At 51.0% G+C, this 23,491-nt stretch overlaps 1 protein-coding gene and 1 non-coding gene across 2 annotated transcripts in view; both read right to left on the reverse strand.

Moving 5' to 3' along the window:
- Positions 1–23,491, reverse strand: part of LOC144258216 (uncharacterized) — a 970,182-nt gene that overhangs the window by 282,955 nt on the left and 663,736 nt on the right. Inside the window, exon 5 of the mRNA XM_077806620.1 lies at positions 9,803–9,988. Within this exon, the coding sequence (XP_077662746.1) occupies positions 9,803–9,988 (186 nt within the window). The remainder of the gene's footprint in view (positions 1–9,802; positions 9,989–23,491) is intronic.
- Positions 4,584–4,655, reverse strand: TRNAA-UGC (transfer RNA alanine (anticodon UGC)). The gene has a single exon. It is a non-coding gene; the product is annotated as a tRNA-Ala (tRNA).

Raw genomic sequence — 23,491 nt, forward strand, 5'->3', positions numbered from 1 at the left:
CAGCTTGGCTTAACAGAGAAATCCTTGCTGATCTTAAACACAAAAAAGAGGCTTACAAGAAGTGGAAGATTGGACAAATGACCACGGATGAGTAGATAAATATTGCTCAGGCATGCAGAAGTGAAATCAGGAAGGCCAAATCACACCTGGAGTTGCAGCTAGCGAGCGAAGTTAAGAGTAAGAAGAAGGGTTTCTTCAGGTATTTTGGCAATAAGAAGAAAACCAAGGAAACTGTGGGCCCCTTACTAAATGAGAGAGGCAACCTAGTGACAGAGGATGTGGAAAAAGCTAACATACTCAATGCTTTTTTTGCCTCTGTCTTCACGAACAAGGTCAGCTCCCAGATGACTGCACTGGGCAGCACAGCATGGGAAGGAGGTAGCCAGCCCTCTGTGAAGAAAGAAGTGGTTCGGGACTATTTAGAAAAAGTGGACGTGCACAAGTCCATGGGGCCAGATGAGCTGCATCCGAGAGTGCTAAAGGAATTGACGGATGTGATTGCACAGCCATTGGCTATTATCTTTGAAAACTCATAGCGATCGGGGGAAGTCCCGGAAGACTGGAAAAAGGCTAATGTAGTGCCCATCTTTAAAAATAGGAAGAAGGAGGATCCTGGGAACTACAGGCCAGTCAGCCTCACCTCAGTCCCTGGAAAAATCATGGAGCATGTCCTCAAGGAATCAATTCTGAAGCACTTAGAGGAGAGGAAAGTGATCAGGAACAGTCAGCATGGATTCACCAAGGGCAAGTCATGCCTGACTAATCTAATTGCCTTCTATGACGAGATAACTGGCTCTGTGGATGAGGGGAAAGCAGTGGACGTGTTGTTCCTTGACTTTAGCAAAGCTTTTGACACGGTCTCCCACAGTATTCTTGCCAGCAAGTTAAAGAAGTATGGTCTGGATGAATGCACTATAAGGTGGATAGAAAGGTGGCTAGATTGTCGGGCTCAACGGGTAGTGATCAATGGCTCCATGTCTAGTTGGCAGCCGGTATCGTTGTGCAAAGCAGCGTCAGGCCCTGAAACTGGGCGAGCCCAGAGCAGAGGCTGCCTTCATTTAACCTTCCAAAAACCAACCCGCCGAAAGGTGGATTAGCACCCATGCTCCTCCAGCCGCAGGGGAGGCTCCTCATCTGGGCCCCTGGTGCCCATGCTCCAGCAACATAAGACCAAGGGGGCCTGGCTCCACCAAAGTCCGGGGCCCGGTGTCTCCCCCAGCCCCGCCTGCTGCCCCCGGGCAATTTAAAAGGGCCCGGGGACCCCCACCGCCATCACCGGCAGCACAAGGGGGCTAAGGCGGCTTCCTCCCCACCCTCTCTCCGTGTAACCCTTCTGCCCGTCAGAGTTGGCAGCAACAAGGGCCGGGTTCAATATCTAGGGGATCCATTCCAATAACACAATGCAGAAAGGCTCGAGCCCCCACCCAGTGACCTGGGACAAATATGTACCACCCCCGCTGGGTGCCTCCCAGAGGCAATCCTTCCCGTCTCGCAAGCACCTAGTCTGAGTGTAGCAAAAAGCCTTTTAATAACAGAGAGAAACAATGTGGCATTATGTTGGGGAAACACCACCAACAGGATTCATAACACACCCCACGAGCAAAAAAAAAAACCCACCCCAAGCAAATTGGGGCATGCCCTTTCCCTTTGGTTCTTGAGTCCAGCAACCCCAAATCACCCAAAGTCCCAAAAGTCCAATGACCCAAAATGGGGCTGCCCTGACCAGGGACAGAGACAAATTCAAAAGTTTATCTGCAGAGCTTTTCCTCCCAACCTGGGTGGAGATGGGGGCGGGGGTAAAAGGCACCTTACATGATCTGAAGCTGACCGCCCCACAGCTCCATAGGCCTCCGCTCCACCAGCCGCCCCACAAACTGCTTCGCTCAGCTCCACTCCGCGGCCCACCAGCAGCTCCCGCCGTCCCACGAACTGCTCCACGTCCCACCAGCAGCTCCCGCCGTCCCATGAACTGCTCCACCAGCCTCTCCACAAGGCACTCCAGCCATCCTGCAAACTTCTCCACAATAGATCTTCAGGCTCCCCCGCTACTTAACACAACGCTCAGTGATTTTGGCTCTTAGTCAGTTCACCTCTTTGGTGAAGTCAGCTTGTAGTATAGGAGCCTCAGAGCTGGGACACTATTAGCCCAAAGTGAGCTCAGCAGCCTGTAACTAGACTCCTAACGAAATCAAAATTAGCTCTGAGATTCCACAGTGAAGAGAAAAGGAAGGGCAATTAGCATGTAAGACAATCATCAAGTGACCCCTCCCACCAAGTATTAATACCTGCCCCCAACCTCTCTCAATTCAGAGAGTTTTGGAACCCATGACCTTTGCCTAGCGAGTGCTACTTAGTTGATGGTGAGTCCCTCCATCATAACAAAAGGCCAAGTACAGTTCCCAGCACAGTTCCCATAATCAGGGTAATAACAATTTATTCTTCCTGCTCCAATAACAGAGACACTGGGGATCCCACAGCAGCCAAAGTGACCATTTGGGCAGCTATGGCCTCGTTCTAGGCGGGGTGGGTGTGCCTATGCAAATGAGATCGGCCCCTGAAGTTCTTTTCCACAACTTGCCAGACCTCACCACCAGATGTCAGGGTGAGGCTCACCCTGACACTGCTTACACTCCGTGTGGCCTGCCAGTCTCGGAAGCGGCTGGCGCGTCCCTGCAGCCCCGGGGGTGGGGGGATCTCCACACGCTGCCCCCGCCCCGAGGGCCGACTCTGCCATCTGTGGCAATGGGAGCTGCTGGGGTGGTGTCCGTGGGCAGCGATGGGCAGAGCCCCCCCACTTAGGAGCTGCTGCCAGAGGGGGGTGTGGGTCGCTTTTGGGAGATGCCTGAGGTAAGAGCTGCACCCTCACTCTCTCCCGCACCCCAAGCCCGAGCCCAGACCCCAACCCCCTGCACCCAAACTCCCTCCCAGAGTCCACCCCCTGCACTCCCTCCTGCACCCCACCCCCATGCCCCAGCCCAGAGCCCACACCCCACACCCAAACTTCCTCCCAGAGCCTGCGCCCGCACCCCCTCCTGCACCCCAACCCCCAACCCCAACCCAGATCCCGCACCCAAACTTCCTCCCATAGGCCTCCCCCCACACCTGCTCTCGCACCCTAACCCCCTCCCCCAGCCCAGAGCCCACCCCCTGCACCCAAACTCCCTCCCACAGGCCTCGCCCCACACCTGCTCTCGCACCCCAACCCCCTTCCCCAGCCCAGAGCCCACCCCCTGCACCCAAACTCCCTCCCAGAGCCCAACCTGCACCCTCTCCTGCACCCCAAACCCCAACCCCAACCCACATCCCGCACCCAAACTTCCTCCCACAGGCCTCCCCCCACACCTGCTCTCGCACCCCAACCCTCTTCCCCAGCCCAGAGCCCACCCCCTGCACCCAAACTCCCGCCCAGAGCCCAACCTGCACCCTCTCCTGCACCCCAACCCCCTCCCCCAGCTCAGAGCCCACACCCCACACCCAAACTCCCTCCCAGAGCCCGACCTGCACCCCCTCCTGCACCCCAACCCCCTCCCCCAGCCCAGAGCCCGCACCTGAACTCCCTCCCAGAACCTGGCCACCCCACCCATTCCTGCACCCTAACGCCCTGCCCCAGCCAAGACCCCACACCACACACCCAATACCCTCCCAGAGCCTGCCCCCACACCTGCACCTGCACCCCAACCCCCTGCCCCAGCCCAGACCCCGCACCCTGCATTCCCTCCTGCACCCTAACCCCCTGCCGCAACCCACAGCCCACACCCAAACTCCCTCCCAGAGCCCAACCCCTTTCCCTCTCCCTCCCATACCCAAACTCCCTGCCAGAGCCCTAGGCAGATGTGGGGGGAGGTGGACGGGGAGGCAGGACTTGGTCCCATTCTGGAAACCACCAAAAATTGTAGAAACCTGCCGCCCCTGTCCAGCCCAACCTTCTGCGGGTGCCCCTCAGGCCCCACCCGTGCAGGGTTTGAAGCTTGCATTGCTTAAATTCCAGGACGCTGGGGGACTTCAGCTCCCCTTTGTCCAGCGGGAACCTTCACCCCACTCCCAACCAGATTCTTCTCCATGGGACGACTGTCGGGGGGCTGGGCCCCTCCTTGTCTTTTCTCTCTGGGACAGGCCAGGGTACCTAGAACTGGGGTATCTGAGCACCCAGGACCTTCTATGGAGATGCCCTTCGCCTTCCCCTTCTGTGGTCCCATCTGTCATTGACTCCAGCCTGTTTTCTATCCATCATTAGCACCATCCCAAGCCAGCTGCACCCGCCTCAAAAAGACAGTGTTCCCTGATGGGTGTAAATCACTGAGCTCTCTCCTCTCTGAGCACTGACTGCCCCTCCCTCTCCTTGCCCCTCAGTCTGGGCAGACGGGACCTTTCCCTCCAGGGCTGGAGGATTCCCCCTTCTCATCCGCCACTGTCCCAAGCCGCCCCTTGGGTGGGAATGTTAAAAGTACAAAAGTGACTTAGGAGCAGAAACCCCCACAGACCTTCCGTGCAATGGGCACCTGCCCCGCACTGAGCAGGACTGAAACTCCTGCAGGGCCACATCCCCTCTGGGCCTGAGCAAAGCAGCAGGGTGAAAAGAGACTTGGAGATGCTGGGGATCGAACCCAGGGCCTCATACATGCAAAGCATGTGCTCTACCACTGAGCTACATCCCCAGACGGGGGCTGTTTGGGATGGGTTACACTCACAGCCCTCCTGTTTCCAGAGCCTCCAGGGGCCTAACGGCAGCATGGGGGACACATTCCCTGCTCTGAGGGCCAAACCCTCTGTCCTGGAGGTTGCTGGTTCTCAGGGGTCACTTTGCAGCAGGGCCAGTTTCTCTATGTGGGGGAGAGAGAGGGCCTGCCCTGGACTCAGGGTGCAGAGATACACTCCGCCCTCTCCCCTGCATTGACTGGCTGGAGCTGCCAGCCCCTGCTGAAAGGTAACGGCGCTGGGGGGCGCTGTGAGTCGCTCAACACCTCACCCCGGTGGAAGAAGTTGGGGGGGGGCGGGGGCTTTTCTCGGATCTGCTATTTCCACCTGCCCGTAAAGTCCAGCTTTCCTCAGCACATTCACTGCAGTGCACTCGGGTCACTGTTTCCATGGCTGACAGCAAAGAATCGCTCCCAGTTTCCCTTCTATCTGCAGCACGATTAGCCTGTGTCGGTGGTTAATGAGGTGGATCTAGTTGTCGATGGTTATTCATTCCCCACCTGGACAATTCACACAGTCCCTTTCCTGCTCAAATCCCCAGCACCTCCGTGATCCCGGTAGCAGGGGTTGGGTTTTCCCTGAGGCCCTGAGATTCTCAGGGTCCTTTTTTCCCTCCACCTGGAGTGAACTCAGCTTTTCCCCCACCCCAGACACTCCATGAAATAACAACAAGCAGCGTAAAGAAAGCAGGGAGGGAACATCTCCCGGCCAGGGCTGGAGGTGCCCAGGGCCCCCTGCTTCTCCATTGTTTCCATCGCAGAAGAGGAAGGTTCCTTGGAATTTGACACTCTGCTTTCCACAAGGGACAGAGAAAGATCTTGATGTTCCTGCGTCTGCGCAAAGAAAATTGTCCTTCTGTGTGAAAGAGAGGCAGGAAATGGCCCCACGGTAGGACAATATCCTCAGGATTAAGACCAAAGGACTCAGGCTGAGAACTGATTTAACTCCACTCATCTCATTTAACTCCTCTCATTAAGAAGTTGTCTTCCAGGGAGAGATAGCAAACTTGTGACATTAATCCAGACCCTGGGGCTTTGGGCTGCTTTAACTCTTGGAAAAAACATGAACTTGATTCAAGAAGGGAGAGAGGAGAAGCCTCAAGCTGCCTTTGGTCCAAGTTTGGTGTCTCCTGGACAGTGGGAAACATCCCTCACTGCTGCCAGGGGATAGGTGGCAACTGGTGACGTCCCAGGGCTGGGATGAAAGGGGAATGTTGCGTGGACTTTATCATACACGCCCCATCCTGCTTCTCAGAGCCCACAGGAAAGCATCTAGAGATGGGAGAGCCATTCCTCAACTGCATTCTCAGGAGAAGTCAGTAGCTATCCTTGAACAGACACTCAGGAGAGTAACCACGGCGGTTCTGCAGAGACATCTGGTTGCCAGAGGATCCATCTAGGTTAAGGAGTGCTGGGGGATCTGCAGTTTTTGCAGTGGGGAGGAGTCTCGAGGTCACACGTTGCGGGTAAGCTGGGACATTAGGGACTCCAGGATGTGAGGCTGGTTAAAATGGAACTGCACAAAAAAGCTCCCCCTTTGCTCCCTGCTTTGGCCTGTCGCCCTTTCATGAAAATCTCCATCTCTGCCCCGGCTCTCAGAAACCCCCTCTCTCCCTTGGGTATTTTCATGGTTTCTTCTTTTTTTCATGGTCTTTTTCAAAGATTTTTTGCCATTGAAATGAACATTTAAAATGAGAAAAACAATCAAGCAACACATCTGCATCTCCTGCACCAGGCATGGCATCGTGTCTGACTTTTTCTCCCGAAAAGTCCAGGCAGGCAGCATCTCCCCCACATTTACTGCACACCAGGCCCAGAACTGAGCTCCACTGGCAGCAGCGAGGGGGGACGGGTGGGCCTGAGCTGTCTGGGGATTATTTTAATCTATTTTTCGGAGGATGAAATCCATGTAGCTTCCACTTCTCCGTCTCTCCCCAGGAAATAACGTGTCTGTGCAAGGCACCCAAACCTTTTCACAAGAAGAAATGGAATGAAACGGCCACACGATGGCATCAGAACCTAAGACATGAGAAGCCATGTTCTTGTTCAATGTGCATTGAAGCTGAACACAAGGGAGGTGTTTTTTCTTTGACTCCTAGCCCCCCCCCCACACTCTAATCCACTCGACACCCCTTTCCTCCCACAGCCAGGAATAGAACCCAGGAGTCATGACTATTAGCCCCCCTAATCTAGCCCACTAGATCCTTCTCCCTGGGACAAAGGAGAAGCTCTGTGACCCTTTACTGTCCCTTTGCCTCCCTGCTTGTGCGGCACTTGAAACCCAATGGGGTTTCCTTGGGCAGTATTCAATCTTGCTCCCAGGGAGGATGTAATTTTAGGTGCAGCTTCCAAACAGTGCAATAAACCAGCCAGAAGGGGCAGGAGGTATCGGTGTAGGAGCTATTGAAATAATCTTAGCAACGTACGTCAGGGGAACCGTTATTAATGACGACAGGTTTCAGAGTAGCAGCCGTGTTAGTCTGTGTCTGCAAAAAAGGAAAGGAGGACTTGTGGCACCTTAGAGACTAAGCAATTTCTTTGAGCATAAGCTTTCGTGAGCTACAGCTCACTTCATCGGATGCATTCTGTAGCTCACGAAAGCTTATGCTCAAATAAATCGCTTAGCCTCTAAGGTGCCACAAGTCCTCCTGTTCTTTTTTTTTAGTTATTAAAGAAGTGTCAGTAAAAGGTCAGAATGGGATCGTCTCAGTGTCACAGTAGAGGGCTCTGTGATGGTTTTCAATTTGTCATCCCACCCTAGCCACCACCTAGCACGTGTTTGAACCTCTTCCTCTCTTAGCGTTGCTCGTTATCAGAGAAGGGGAGAGAGAGTGAGCCACAGAAACAGAGATCTAGTGACTGAAGGAAACAATTCTTTGCTCTTTGCTTGGCTCTGTCAGTTATTTGGGTACAAACTCACCCCCCACCCACTGTCTCTGCTGGGCTCAATGGGCAGGAAGAGCTCAGCTGTCAATGGGACTTGGGGAGCTCGGGACATTACTGTGGCTTAACAGGGAAATCCTTGCTGATCTTAAATACAAAAAAGAAGCTTACAAGAAGTGGAAGATTGGACAAATGACCAGGGATGAGTATAAAAATATTGCTTGGGCATGCAGGAGTGAAATCAGGAAGGCCAAATCACACCTGCAGTTGTAGCTAGCAAGAGATGTTAAGAGTAACAAGAAGGATTTCTTCAGGTATGTTGGCAACAAGGAGAAAGCCAAGGAAAGTGTGGGCCCCTTACTGAATGAGGGAGGCAACCTAGTGACAGAGGATGTGAAAAAAGCTAATGTACTCAATGCTTTTTTGCCTGTCTTCACGAACAAGCTCCGCTCCCAGACTGCTGCCCTGGGCAGCACAGCATGGGGAGGAGATGACCAGCCCTCTGTGGAGAAAGAAGTGGTTCGGGACTATTTAGAAAAGCTGGACGAGCACAAGTCCATGGGGCCGGATGCGTTGCATCCGAGAGGGCTAAAGGAGTTGGCGGATGTGATTGCAGAGCCATTGTCCAATATCTTTGAAAACTCATGGTGATCGGGGGAAGTCCCAGACGACTGCGGTGTATAAGTCCCATTTTGGGGTGTATAAGTAGGGGCATTGCCAGCAGATCGAGGGATGTGATCCTTCCCCTCAATTCGACACTGGTGAGGCCTCATCTGGAGTACTGTGTCCAGTTTTGGGCCCCACACTACAAGAAGGATGTGGAGAAATTGGAGAGAGTCCAGCGAAAGGCAACAAAAATGATTAGGGGTCTGGAACACATGCCTTATGAGGAGAGGCTGAGGGAACTGGGATTGTACTCTACAGAAAAGAAGAATGAGGGGGGATGTCATAGCTGCTTTGAACTAAATGAAGGTGGATCCAAAGAGGACGGATCTAGACTATTCTCAGTGACAGCAGATGACAGGACAAGGAGTAATGGTCAAGTTGCAGTCGGGGAGATTTAGGTTGGATATTAGGAAAAACTTTTTCACTAGGAGGGTGGTGAAACACTGGAATGGGTTACCTCGGGAGGTGGTGGAATCTCCTTCCTTAGAAGTTTTTAAGATCAGGCTTGACAAAGCCCTGGCTGGGATGATTTAGTTGGGGATTGGTCGTCCTCTGGGGAGGGGGTTGGACTAGATACCTCCTGAGGTCCCTTCCAACCCTGATATCCTAGGATTCTATGATCATTTGGCCAACAACATGCAGCAAAGCACCCAACTCAGTTGCATGAATGCTCTATAAACCACTCCTCAATTATACAGAGACACCAGCATATCTCCCCAGCTCTCAGCCTTGCACCTCAGAAATGTACCATCTTACACGGCTCACGGCCTTCACTTGAAAAGTGTAAGCTCATTAATTAGTTCGCCACTTCATCAAAAATAAAGGGGACATGCACCAGCCTTTGTCATGTGAGCAACTTTCCCAAGCACTTTGGACAAACTCAGGAGTAAGTATAAAATAGTAAAATAAGTTTATTAACTACAGAAAGTTAGATTTTAACTGAGTATAAGTATTGGTCACAGAGGTCAAAAGTGGTTACATAACAAATGAAAACAGACTCCCAGTCTAAACTCTAATTTGAATATACTAAGCAAGAATTGGATCAAACAGCTTTTCTCACTCACTGGTTGCTCCAGGCCATGTTGAGTTCTTAATACACAGACTGAATTCCCTCTCAGCCTGGGACCAATCTCTGCAGTTCAAATTCTGAGTCTTCCAGACAATCTTCCAGGTGTTGAGATTGTGGAAGAGACAGGCCACGTGGGGGTGTCTTTGACTCTCATACATATTTTTTCTCCAGCTGCTAGGTAGATTCTTGCCGTGATGCTGGGGTTAGTTAGCCCCCAATATGGAGCAGCAGTTTGCCTCCTGCACCTTGTGGTAGGCATGTCACAGCTCCTTCACTTTGACCCCGCACGGCACTGTGTCCCTGTCATGGCTCCTTTCTATCATGCATCACGAAATCTGCGTGCGCACCTCGGGAGTTACACCGCAGAAAGCTGCTTTCCTGTGCAGAAACTTGCCCGTGTAGACAAGGCCGCAGAGGGCTTCCATAAGAACGCACGACAGGTCATAGACTGGGTCAGACCAATGGTCCGTCAAGCCCAGTGTGAGCACATGTAGGGGGTCTCTCCTGTGTGCGTTCTCTGATGTGTGATCAGGTTTGAGCTCTGATTGAAGCGTTCCCCACACTCAGAGCATGTGTAGGGCCTCTCCCCTGTGTGGATTCGCTGATGTGAGAGGAGGGATGAACTGCCAATGAAGTGCTTCCCACACTCAGGGCATCCATAAGGTTTCTCACCTGTGTGGATTTTCCGATGTGTAATAAGGTGTGAGCTCTGCTTGAAGTGTTTCCCACACTCAGGGCATCCTGCCTGCGCCAGAGAGAAAGGAAATCTCAGAGAGAAGAATGGAAAAAGGGATGAAGGAACCAAAATGTGTACAGGACAGATCAAACCTATCAGGAGCTGATTTTCCCTTCAACCTTCCCCAGAGGAGAGAAAGGAAGGGATCAGTTCTGGGTCCGTATCTCAGACGAAATCTCAGGGGACAGCGAGATTGGGGAGGGACCTGCTGCCAGTTGTCAGTCAGGATAGGTGGGAAGCCAAGAGTGACCTCTGCCTAAGGATTACTCTTCTGCAGGGAACAATCCTGAACTTGGAGAGCTCACAAGGTCTTTGGAGGGCATCCCAAATGTTTCCTGTATTCACCGACAGTTTGGGGGTTGGTTTAACCAATGCCTCACCTATGCAGGCAGCTCTCGGGAGCACTTTTTTCTTCGAGCCATGAAGGTCTGGGACGCACGACTCCTCCCCTCGTTCCAGCTGCGAGATCACATCAGTTCTGGAAACTGGAAACCCTGCTCAAGGCAAAGAAAACAAGGGAGGTCAGTGGAATTTGTGGGATACTTGTCACAAAGAATATTCCATGCTTTTAAGCCCAGCTCACTTTTAAGTAGTAACGTCCCAAGGCCGGCTTCCTTGGCTCAAAGTGCCAGGAGATGATTATTATCAATCATATTCATTACCTTAGTGCCTAAGGGCCAACTAACAGTGGGTCCTCATTTTGCTAGGCACAGTACAAACCGAGAAGCGTTGATGGCCCGTGCCCTGAAGAAGTTTCAATCTAAATAGACAAGGCAGACACAGAATGGGGGAAGGGGTAGAACCCACCAGCAGAGTGAACTCCGTGAAGGCAGAGTGGCAGATCTGATCAACACAGGCCTAGATCTTGAGACTATCGGATTTAATGTTACAACCAGGGCCAGTGTTTTCCGGAAATTGTCGCTAAGACTGCATTTTTTCCCAAAATTACTCTTCGTTTGTGGAATCACCGTTAATATCTGGAATTGCTGATCAGAGGGTGGGTGGGGCATGCAGGGTCACAATCCCCCAGATTTCTCCCTGGAGACACCTGTCTCCTCCCCAGGGCACGGGCTGGCTGCGGTTGAGACTTGATGCCAATTTCTTCCCTCCTCATACAAGTCTGGGATCAGCAGTGGGACACCAGGCTCTCTCATCATACTGCAGAGAGGACGGCACTCACAGCTGCTCGTGGCCATGTCCACAGCACCTCTCCCCTGCTCATCTCCCCTGTACACAGCTGGTTCATGCCCCGTCTCTCCAGCGCACAGCTGGCTCTAGGCTCTCAATGCCCAGTATCTGAGCCCCACCGCCCCCACACAGCCGGCTCCTGTCCCCTCCCCGCAAGGCACTTTCAGGCTTTAAAGGATTAGATATTGCTCACGTTTCTCAATTACTCTCTTTTCATTGCCTGCAAACTCTTGCCCTAATTATGACTGTTATCTGTATATCTAAGCCAGCCCTTGAAAGCATGAATTCTTCACAGACTATGATGCCGAGATGCGCCACATGATACCAGGAAGGGCTGCGGGATGGGTTTCCTGTGCAAGCTGGTATCGCTACAGGGTGATGAATGCCAGATCTCAAGGCTGGTTATGCAGAGCTCCACCTTTTGAAGCTTTACCCAACGCAGAAAGGGGTAGGGACGGATTTCCCCTCATTCAGGAGACTGAAGACGACAGACTTTTGCGGGATAAACAGCTGAGTTTGAGCTGACTGAGGGGGGTCTTTCTGGGCTACAAACTCACAGGACCTGATAACCACCAAGAGGTAACCCTTTCAGAAAGGTTTTAATACACTTTGGAACCGATCATGAGGACCGCTGAGGGAATGAAGGGAAACACGCATTTGGATGCTCTTCTTCTTTTATGAGAACGGGAACAGGAAGGGGAGGGATATCACTGAATGCAGGATCTCAGCAGTACTAGGTGTCAGGATAGCACCATATTGCAGCCCATTGGAAAACATAATCCCAACTACACATATAAAATGATGGGCTCTAAATGAGCTGTTTCCACTCAACAGAGGGATCTTGGAGTCACTGGGCACACTTCTCTGAAAACATCAACTCAATGTGCCACGGCAGTCAAAAAGCAAAGAGAATGTTGGGAATCATTCTGAAATGGATAGATAAGAAGACAGAAAATATCATATCGCCTCCATATAAACCCATGGTACACCACATCTCGAATACTGCCTGCAGATGTGGTTGCCCCATCTCAAAAAAAGATATATTGGAATTGGAAAAGGTTCAGAAAAGGGCAACCCAAATGATTACAGGTATGAAACTCTTCTGTACGGGGAAAGATTAAAAAGACCGGGACTATTCAGCTTGGAAAAGAGACAAAGGGGGGATATGAGAGAGGTCTCTAAAATCAAAACTGCCGTGGAGAAAGTAAATAAGGACGTGTCATTTACTCCTTCTCAGAACACAAGGACTAGGAATCACCCAATCAAATTAATAGGCAGCAGGTTTATAAGAAACAAAAGGAAGTATTTCTTCACACAACGCACAGTCAACCTGGGGAACTCCTTGCCAGAGGACGTTGTGAAGGACAAGATTAGAATAGGGTTACAAAAAAACCCAAAAAAACACCGTGAGAAATCTATTGAGGACAGGTCCGTGAATGGTTATTAGCCAGGATGGGCAGGGATGGTGTCCCTAACTTCTGTTTGTCATAAGCTGTGAATGGGTGACAGGAGATGAATCACTTCATGATTCCCTGTTCTGTTCATTCCCTCTGGGACACCCGGCGCTGGTCACTGTCGGAAGACAGGACACTGGGCTAGATGGACCTTTGGTCTGTCCCAGTGTGGCCATTCTTAAATACCAGGGAACCTAGTGAGTCCAGTGCAATGGGAGGGAGTAGGAAAATCCCTGGGTGTGGAGAACACTGGGAAATTAGAAACTATCATTCAGAAGCAACAGACTCTAAATAGTCTAGAAAAGCAGAATGTGAAAAATAAGAATCGGGGTCATGTGACTTCAGGAATGAGGGACTCAAAAAACCAAGTCTGCAGAGAAGAGAGATTGTGGCTAGTGCACATGGGGATGGGGGGACCAACTCTCCAGGTCTCAAGGATTTTCACCAGCAACCGAGGCCATTGTCCCATGCATGGGGCAATCCGGAGCAGTGAGGAGTTGTGTCCTCTGTAATCCTGGCTAAGTTTCAATGCTCTGCTGCTGGAGCTCCCTTGTCTGGATTCCCCCAGCCACCATTCAAGGTCTGTGTGATCAGAAACCCTGGACCAGCCGCTCTGACCCCAGCAGCCTGCTTCTTACACCCCAAGCACATTCTGGTCTGGGTGGAGAAGGCTCAGGGTTTGAGAGAAGGCCAGGGGTAGGAAGCTTCTGTTCGTTATGCTGGACCTAACCCCCCGTTTTACTTGTGCAAACAGGAGACATTTCACACTGTGCGATTCTGCTCCTGTGCTCTCTTCCCACAGCGTTCAGCAGCAGGGGAGGGTCTCTGGTCGTGGGTGTGTCACTGGCATGCTGGGGTGATGCTGGAACAGGACAGAGCAGAGGTGGCATTGTGGGGGTGGCGTGAACCTCATCTCTTCAGTTCCCCTCCCAAGAACCGAGGGGACAGGAACCCTTACCCAGCGAGGCCACAGTCTCACAGGTCTCCTGCATGACGTCTCTGTAGAGGGCTCTCTGAGCGGGGTCCAGCAGAGCCCACTCTTCCCTGGTGAAATACACAGCCACCTCCTCGAAGGTCACCGGCCCCTGAAAGAGCCAGAGCCCCACACTCAGGACCTGCTGCCCCACTCACAGCCCCACTATTCGTGGGGGAGAGGAGCCAATCAAATGGAAACTCTGGGTGGACCGCAGTCAACAGAGTCCCACCCCCACCCCGCTCAGAGCACCCAGGAAACACCAGGGGGACGGGGCGAAGAGACACCCTCCTCTCTCCCAGCAGATCCATCACACACCTACTAGCCACAGACTGATACCGGAGATGCTGCCCCGAGCAGGGTCTAGGGAGAGATCTCTTGTAGGAAGCCCAACACCCTCCTCCTTGTGAAAAGAAAAGGAGGACTTGTGGCACCTTAGAGACTATCCAATTTATTTGAGCATAAGCTTTCGTGAGCTACAGCTCACTTCATCGGATGCAAATTGTGGAAAGTGTAGAAGAGCTTTTTATATACACACAAATCATGAAAAAAATACCTCCTCCCACCCCACTCTCCTGCTGGTAATAGCTTATCTAAAGTGATCACTCTCCTCACAATGTGTATGATAATGAAGGTGTCCCATTTCCAGCACAAATCCAGGGTTTAACAAGAACTTCGGGGTGGGGGGGCAGGAAAAAAAAAAGGGGAAATGGGTTACCTTGCATAATGACTTAGCCACTCCCAGAGCTGGATATGAGGCAGGGGAATCTCCCCTAAGCCTGACTGGTGGCTTCCCCCTTCATATTTCAAGGCACCCGCTGGTTAGTTCGGTCAGGCTCCAGCACTACGAGTCTGGTCCTTTTTCCCAGCCCCATCTAGGTAGGTTATTTTCTGTTCACCAGATTGGAGCATTTCCACCTCCGAACCTCATGGGTCTCTTCCTAGAATCTAGGCCACTTATTAAACAACTCCCAGCAGGTCTGCCACCCCCTGGCCTCCTCCCTTTCTCCACCCTGTGCATTTCCTGCCCCGCTCCAACCTCCAAACCAGACGGTGCAAACCTTCCCCTCTCCCGTGTATTTCCTGTCCCTCTCCCTCCTGCAGGAACAGATCAGAACCCCCCCCAATAATCCGTACCTGAGCTGGCTCCTCTGCAGCCATGTCGCTCCCTTGTCCCATGGGAGGACGGGATGAACCGGAAAGAAACATGAGCGTCGTTCTACAACCTGGCCGGGCAAGAAGGGCTGTTGTGGAAGTTTAGGAACGGGCATTAGTTCATTTCACATCACGCTTCCCCCAGGCTCTTTCCTTGCAGAGCGAGATCCGAGATTCTGCCATGCTGAGAAAATGCTCAATCTCTGGATTACAGCAGAGACCTGGCCCCTCCTGCCAGGCTAAGCCCACAGACACACTTTGAACCTCCTTTCTCCCTCCCACATCCCAAAACAAAGTCTCTGAATGAAATCCTAGAAAAAAGCAGAACCAAAGGAGTCTCTTTCGAGGATTCCCTCTGACACTGACCCCACGGCAGCCACACCCCAGCAGGACGGACATGGAGTCAGGAACTGAGTTTTCCTCTCTCTCATCCTCGTCTTGTCCACAGGAAAGTGATTCTCCCCACACTGCAGTAATACATTTGTCTGGGCAGATGAGAGAGCTGGAAATCTCTTTCAAAACTCTTTTATCCCACGGACCCTGTCAGTCTCTGTATCTCCTTTTCCCTGTGCCCTCTCCATGCCTGTCTGCTAGGGAACTCTCATTCCTGGGTTGTTTGCTCCCCCATGGCTGGATTTGCTCCTGCAAATGGCAGGAGAAATGGGGTGGGGGGCTGTTTGTGGAGAGTCATTTTATAGTCCTTCACTGCCTGCCTGCGATTTCTCCATTGCCTGCCTATGACCCCCACCTGCCCTCCACCAGGATCTGCCAGGCCATTTGCCTGGGACCCCCTCCTCTAACCAGCAGGACCCCCTGACACTTTACAGGAGGACCCCTCACTCTGCGCCAGGGACCGCCCCACCACAGCGCTGTGCACTGGGCATGGCAATGGTCCCAGGAGCCAGCTGGGCAATCCCAGACAGAGCCCCTGGCACAGCACCAGGCAGCATCTAATCCCCTACCCCACCTGCCCAAGAGACCCCCACCCTCACTGGTCTGCAGCCAACAGGCCCCCAGCTGCACAAAATGAGAGGGATTTTATAGCAGTTGTTGATAGGAGGTAAAAGCTGAGTGTATTTCCCACCACTATTTGGTCAATTAATAGAGCGGAAATGGGCAATGTTGGCAAACGTTTTAGATCCATATTCAGGAATCTGAGAAAAGGTGTAAATCTGAGATTTTCGTCATAATTTATAATTACAGAGACAGGGAAAGCTCTCAGGGGCATATTCAATTAGAAGTAGACAACTAGAGTAAAAGTGGGGCAAACTTTTTTATGAATCTTTGAGACGTACAGAGAAAACGTGTCACAAACTACGCAACTGAGAACATGGGATAAACGCCAAGACCGGGGGGGCTTTTATGTGGCTATTAAAGAACTAGCTGGAAAAGGAGGACCGTTTGTGATATAAAATCCAGCCTGTCCAATACATAAACAGAAAGTGATGGTCCGCCCCCCACCCGGCCCCCGTTCACCTGGTCAGCAGGGAGCCCTCTGAGGGGCTGACTGAAGGGGGCGGGGGGGGAGCTGGAGGACTCCCTGGGGGCGGGGAGGGGAGGGCAGTGGGGGATGGGCAGGTGGGGGCAGAGAGTCACTTTCCTGTCCTCCCCCGCCCAGCGCTCCCCCCGCGGGGTCTCCCACTCACCGGGGCGGGTCCCAGCTGGACAAAGCCCGACCCCGGCCAGGCACGGGGGGGTTAATGACGGCCCCCCCCCAGCACAGACCACGGAGGGGAGTCGCAGCTGCTCCTCCTAGAGATCCGACACGAGGCAGCGCCTGGTCTGCTCCAAGCCCCGCCCCCAGACGCTGCCCCGCCCCCGATCCGCTCCATGCCCCGCCCCCTTGCGCTGCCCCCCCCGGTCTGCTTCAGGCCCCGCCCCCAGGCGCAACTTCGTGTCGGGTCTCTCGGAGGAGCAGCTGCGGCTCCCCGCCGGGGTCTGTGCTGGGGGGGGGCCGTCATTAACCCCCCCGTGCCTGGCCGGGGGGCTTTCTCCAGCTGGGACCAGCCCCTGGCTCTGCCCGCCCCCGACCCGGTGAGTGGGAGACCCTGCGGGGGGGGGGGAGCGCTGGTGGGGGGACAGGAAAGTGACTCTCTGCCCCCGGCATGGCTGGGATGGGGGGGGAGAGACTGGGGCCCAGCGGGCGGGGTCCCTTGGGAGGTGTTGGGGGGAGAAGCCGGAGTTGCGTGGGGGGGGGGGGGGTTGAACTGTCTCTGTGCAGCCAGGAAATTCCCCGGGGGGAAGTGGGGGTGGCGGGGGAGTTAATTGGATCCCTTCCCCCCCCACGGGCACAAATGCCCCCCCCAGTTTTCCCCTTTTCCCTCTCGGTAGCTCCCACGTGGTTGTAAACTCCCCCCCACCCCCCCCCCATTGATCCGCTCTCTCGTCTCCCCTGATCCCCCCCCTGTCTCAGCCTCCTCCTCACATGTCCATTGAAACTCCCCTCCCGTTGGGGGGGGCGGGATTTCCCTCCCCCCCGTTTTATCCGCAGCGATTTGTGTCGGTGGGAAGTTGGAGCCCGGAGCCATCCCCCAACCTGGCTGCCCCGGCGTGGGGATGGGAGGAGACGCCGGGTCTCTGCCGGGGCGGGGAAGGGAGGGGACGTGTCCCCCATGGGGCTGCCCCCGATCCCCGCTTCCGAGTCCCACTTGCTGCCCCCCAACTGCAGCACCGTTGCCCCCAGCCCCCACCTGCCTCCCACCTGCCCATCCCCCACTGCCGCCCCCTCCCCGCCCCCAGGGAGCCCTCCAGCTCCCCCCCCCGCCCCCTTCAGTCAGCCCCTCAGAGGGCTCCCTGCTTCCCAGGTGAACGGGGGCGGTGGGGGGGGACCATCACTCTCTGTTTATGTATTGGACAGGCTGGATTTTATATCACAAACGGTCCCCCTTTTCCAGCTCGTTATTTAATAGCCACATAAAATCCCCCCCGGTCTTGGCGTTTATCCCATGTTCTCAGTTGCATAGTTTGTGACACGTTTTCTCTGTAGGTCTTGTTGCCGGCACCCAGTGCCCAGAGGCTGAACAACAGCTTGAGTTGGTTCCTTACCCGGTGTGCTGCACCCAATAATCACAACGGGGTGGAGAAGCAGAAAAGTTTATTTGAAGCTTCAAATAGATCCAGGGAGATTTGAATCTCAAATCCTGTACAACAAAGCAGGAAGTTACACAGGCTTTTACACATCCTTTTTTTTAGCATACTTATTCAATAGTAAGCTGCTCCAAGTATCCATAGAGCCAGCCAATCCAGTTCCCAGCTAGGGTTATTTATTTTTTTATAATATGATTTTGTATAAGTATTTTGTGATAGCTTTGAAGAGAATGACTTATTAATTTTTGTAAAAGGGCTTTGATATATGATATTGCATAGCATAATATTAGTAATACAAGCAATATAGGAAAGAGAATTTTTAATAGCAGGCTAAATAAATTATTAAGCTAAGACGACAAACCTTAGCTTGAAAACAAGGTTTGCAATTAATTGTTTTTTGGGGCAATATAGGCAACCTGTGCTTTGGCTTGGGCATGGGCTTTAGCTTGTATTATTTTTTATAGATTTTATAATTGTTATTATTTATATATATATAATATTGGAGCTTGATGAGGCCATAAATTTTTTTGGGGGATGCTAAGAGATAGTTTAAAGCCAGCTTGTTTTGGAGGGAAAAGGTTTTGAGCTGTTGTATTTTTTTATTTAATATTTTTATTGTTGATTTTAAATTATTAATTGAGTTTTTTAATTTTAAGGTTATTTTTTAAGTATTATTTGTAGTTTTATAGTATAGTGGTTTATGCATGCCAGGGCTGGCCTGGTAAACAGTGGCGCTATTTTTAGTACAGAGCATTTTACTAGTTTTTTGGTTGTGAGGGGATTTTTTATATTGCTTTTTAATGCTTTGGTTAGTTGCCGCAGGGTCTTTTTTTGTGACTTAACAGAGGTGTTTTGGGCATTTTTAATTTTTTTTTGGGGCAGTGTGGCAGTTATGGAAAGATGAGGAACTTTATGAGCTATATAACAGCTACTTGTTTAGTTGGCTGGCAGCACTTTGTAAGCTTTTTGGCCACATATAGAATAGTGACCTTGTAGGGCCCAGTAAGGATTATTTTTAAGGGGATTTTTGGGATATTTAAGGCTGCTTTTTTAAATAGTTTATATGCCCTTAGGGGGGCATTTTATTTTTTTGATTGGGTATAAGTGGGGGCATTTTTAATTGTGCTATTTAAATTATATTTGCTATAGGGACTATTATAAACCTATTATTGGCTTGCTATATTGGAGATATTAATTGGACGGCAAGTTACATTTTTAAAATTTTTTTTTTGTGGTAAGATTATTTGTAAGTGTTTTTTTAAAAGGGGAGGAACTATTATATTTCTATTGTTGGCTTTTTTTGTTGGTTTTTATTTAATATTTATTAGCTTACTGTGTAATAACACAGGAGCTTTTTTTTATAGGATGCTTATAGGGATTAGATTGGTTTTGGGTAAAACATAATATTTTTTTAGCGAGTACTGCAACTGAATACTCCTGGTCCTGATAGGTGGCTTGCTGTAAAGAGGTCTTGTTTCAGAACGGTGAGTTTGTTTTTTTTTGCTTTTTGGTGGTGGCTAATTTTGCTAGAGTCAAGGGCAGCATGTCAAGGGGCATTCCCGTTTTGGGGGATAGTGGAGTTGGAGCACACACCCAGCAATCAGTCTGGTTTGTTAAATTAGTAACATGGTGCGCAAGCAAAACAAAGGAGTTATGCTCCCGATATGCACAGTTTGGAAATATCAATACAGAGAATAACAATGTTATTTAATGAATTATTATTAGAGTTTTTTTAACCCAGGGTCTCCAGTACCTGGGTGGGCCCATTTTAGCATTAAGGTGCCCGCTATTTGTGTTTTTTAAACAGTAGCTTTAGCCCGAGATTGTTACTAGATGAGGAGTTAGCAGGTTGGACGGTCCACTGTTCTGCTGACGAGGGGGCAGGTACTGCCTTCAGACGAGAGTGATGGGTCCAGTTTTTGTGTCCCTTGATTTTTGCCGCTGTATGGGAGATCAGCAGGACGGTATAGGGTTTTTTTTACCTTTTTTGGAGAGGCTTGTCTTTCCAGGTGCGAATAAGCACAGAGTTACCGGGCTGTAAGGAGTGGACGGGAGAGTCCAAGGGGAGAGGCTGGGAATCCTTGGTATACCTGTGAAGAGACAAGAGAACAGCAGACAGGGAACACATATACTGTGACAAAAAATCATTACTCAACTTTTATTTCCCTGACAGAACCGGGGTGCCATTTATAGGCCATGCCCTTTTAAACATAATTTTAAAGGGACTGAGTCCTAATTTACTCTTTGGGAGAACGCGGATACGGAGTAGGACGAGGGGCAAAGCATCAAGCCATTGCAGTGAGGCTTCTTGGCACACTTTTGAGAGATGCCGTTTAAGGGTCTGATTGGTACGGTCCACGACACCACTGGCTTGCGGTCTCCAGGGCGTATGGAGTTTCCAGGGGATCTGTAAGGGATATGAGATGCTTTGAATGATTTTTGATGTGAAGTGTGTCCCATTGTTAGATTCCATTTACAGGGGGAGTCTAAAGCGAGGAACGATCTCCTTAACAAACTTGAGGGCCACTGTCCTGGCAGTGCAGTTACGGCAGGGGAAGGCTTCTGGCCATCCGCTGAACCGATCCACTATAACAAGGAGATGTTTGAACCCTTGGGTCCGGGGAAACTCAGTAAAGTCTATTTGCCACACTCGTCCAGGGCCCGGAGTGGGTTCTAGGGTAGCTGGTGGCACAGGATGTCCCGGTCGGGGGTTATTCTTTTGGCAGACTAAGCAGTCCGCTTGTACCTGGGCAGCCAGGGGTCGGAGTCCGGAAGTGATAAAATATTTTTTTATTAGTTGGATAAGTGCTTTTTTGCCAGCATGAGTGCTTTGATGTAGTATCTGCAGCACCGGCCGGATCAGGCCCTTTGGTAAGAGGACCTTCCCTTCTGGGGAATGGAGCCATCCCTCCTTTTCCCGGAGATTGAGTTTGTCAGTTAGCTGTTTTTTTTTTCAGAGGACTGAGGGGTTGGAAGTTCCCCTACTGATGGGATAAGGGCATGCATATGGGTATTCTTAGTTTGAGGGGATGGCAGGGTGGCAGCATGCTTAGCCTTTTTATTTGCCCGGGCGTTATTTTTGGCCACATTTTGATTTTTTTTTTGATGGGCTTTACAGTGTACCACTGCTACTTTTGAGGGGAGTTGTACGGCTTCTAGGAGCCGGAGGATTTGGGGCCCATACTTGACTGGGGAGCCTTGGGCTGTCAGCATTCCCCTTTGCTTTTATAGGCCAGCATGAGCATGCAGCACACCATACGGGGAGTATAGATTTGCATAACCCCTCCCAATGTTAGCTTCTTGGCTTCCTTAAGCAATAGGGCAGTAGCTGCGACCGCCCGTAAACATGCCGGCCAACCCTTTGCAACCTGATTCAATTGCTTAGAAAAATAAGCCGCAGGACGCTTCCATGCTCCTAACAGGTGTGTGAGCACTCCTAGGGCCACCCCCCTTTGTTCATGTACATACAACTGAAACGGCTTAGAGAAATTTGGCAGGCCCAGAGCCGGGGCTTCCATTAATTTTTTTTAGGATTTTAAATGCTCTGTTAGCCTTTGGGGTCCAATAGAAGGGGTCATGATTTGCTCCTTTTACACAGTCGTACAGGGGTTTAGCCCACAGTTCAAACTTTGGGATTCATATCCTGCAAAAGCCTGCCATGCTCAGAAATGCCCTGAGCCGCTTACGATTACTTGGGGTAGGAACTTGACAGATAGCTTCCTTTTTTTGCTTGAAAGCTGCCGCTCCCCTTGCCGTATGTGAAACCCGAGGTACCGTACCTCTGGGAGGGCAATTTGAGCCTTACTCCGTGCTACACGATATTTCCGGAGTCCAATAAAATTCAGGAGGCTCACGGTGGCTTTAAGGCAGGGTTTTTGGCCCACAGTGGCAATTAACAAATTATTTACATACTGCAGAAGGAGAGCCTCCTTATTATTTCACTCCTGTAGGTCCCTGGCCAGAGCCTGGCCAAAAAGGGTGGGAGAGTTTTTAAATTCCTGGGCCAACACTGTCCAGCAAAGTTGCTTTTTAACCTTTTTTTGGTCCTCCCACTCGAAGGAGAAGATCTCCTGTGATGGGGTGGCAACTGGGATGGTAAAGAAAGCATCTTTCAGATCAAGGACTGAAAAATGGGTATACTGTCCCCCTATAGAAGCCAATAAGGTGTACGGGTTAGGGACAAGAGGGTGCAGAGTCTTAAGCCGTTTATTGACTGCCCTTAGGTCCTGTACCAGCCGATACGTGCCATCAGGCTTCTGTACGGGTAGAATGGGAGTGTTCCAGGCTGACTGACATTCCCGGAGAATACCATACATTAGGAATTGATTTATAGTTTTTTGTGAACCTTTTTTGGCTTCCCTTTTGATTGGATACTGTTTTACTTGCACTGGGCTTTTTTCTGGTATGAGCTGAATAGTAATAGGGGTCTGGTGGGTGGCTTTTCCTGGAATCCCTGATGCCCACACGAGGGGGTACACCTGGTCTTCCCACGGACTTCATTCTGGGGCTTGCATGGCTGAGGGCTCAACTGCAAGGGTCATGATTCAGGCATTCTCAGGGGGTAAGGTAAGGGTTATTTCGTCCTCAGTAAAATGCAGGGTGGCACCGAGGCGACAAAGTAGATCCCGTCCCAGCAGAGGTGTTGGACACTCAGGGAGGTATACCAGCTTGTGGGATATAGTCCTGTCTCCCAAAGCACATTCCGCTGGGGCATACACTGGGCACTTGGTGTCCCTGCCTGTGGCTCCCATCACAGTAAGGGAATCTGCTACTGGCAACTGAAGAGGCTGATTTACGGCAGTTCGGGCCGCTTCAGAGTCCACTAAAAAATTTATTTCTGAGCTTTTTACCCGCATCTTTACTCGGGGTTCCGGGGGTAGGGTGGTCCGTCTCCCCTGACACCCCTATTCCTGCTCCATTATTGCCATCATAGGGGCACCTCCCTTTTTTTTTTTTTTTTTGGGCACTTATTTTTTTAGTGTTCCTCCTGTTGACACAGGGCACACTGGTTGCGACCCAGTCGTCTCTCCTGCAGGCCCGGACGGTCGCGTCCACGGCCCCTTCCTCCCCGGCCACTTTTTTTAGTGCCGGCCTGTACCGCTGTTACCATTAATTTTACTTGCTTTTTTTTTTTGTTTGTTTTTTTTAGACTATAAGCTTGGTTTGCAGTTTTTAAAATTTGTGCCATGGTTATACAAAATTACAATTATACAAATACATGTATACATGTATACATGGTTATACAAATTATACAAATTTGTGCCATGGTTATACAAAAAATCCATTTTTTTGTTTTTTGACAGAACAGGAGTAACTGAAGGATCGTGTTGTAATTAATTGACCCTCCTGGTGGCCACCACTCCTGGTCCTCTAGTTGATATTGAGGCCAGTCAACTGTACAGAATCATTTTAATTGGCTCTTAGTCATCGGATCCGCACCAAATACCTTCCAGTTTGCTAGAATGCACTCTAGGGGCGTACACCGTGCCCTAACCTCTGAGCTCTGTCCCTGTCCCATACCTACAGGGTAACTCTGGGCGTCCCCAGGTTCCAACAGAGCATATAATCCGGATTTCAAAAGGTTCC

The sequence above is a fragment of the Eretmochelys imbricata genome, chromosome 28 (assembly GCF_965152235.1).
Source record: "Eretmochelys imbricata isolate rEreImb1 chromosome 28, rEreImb1.hap1, whole genome shotgun sequence".
Lineage (NCBI taxonomy): Eukaryota > Metazoa > Chordata > Testudines > Cheloniidae > Eretmochelys > Eretmochelys imbricata.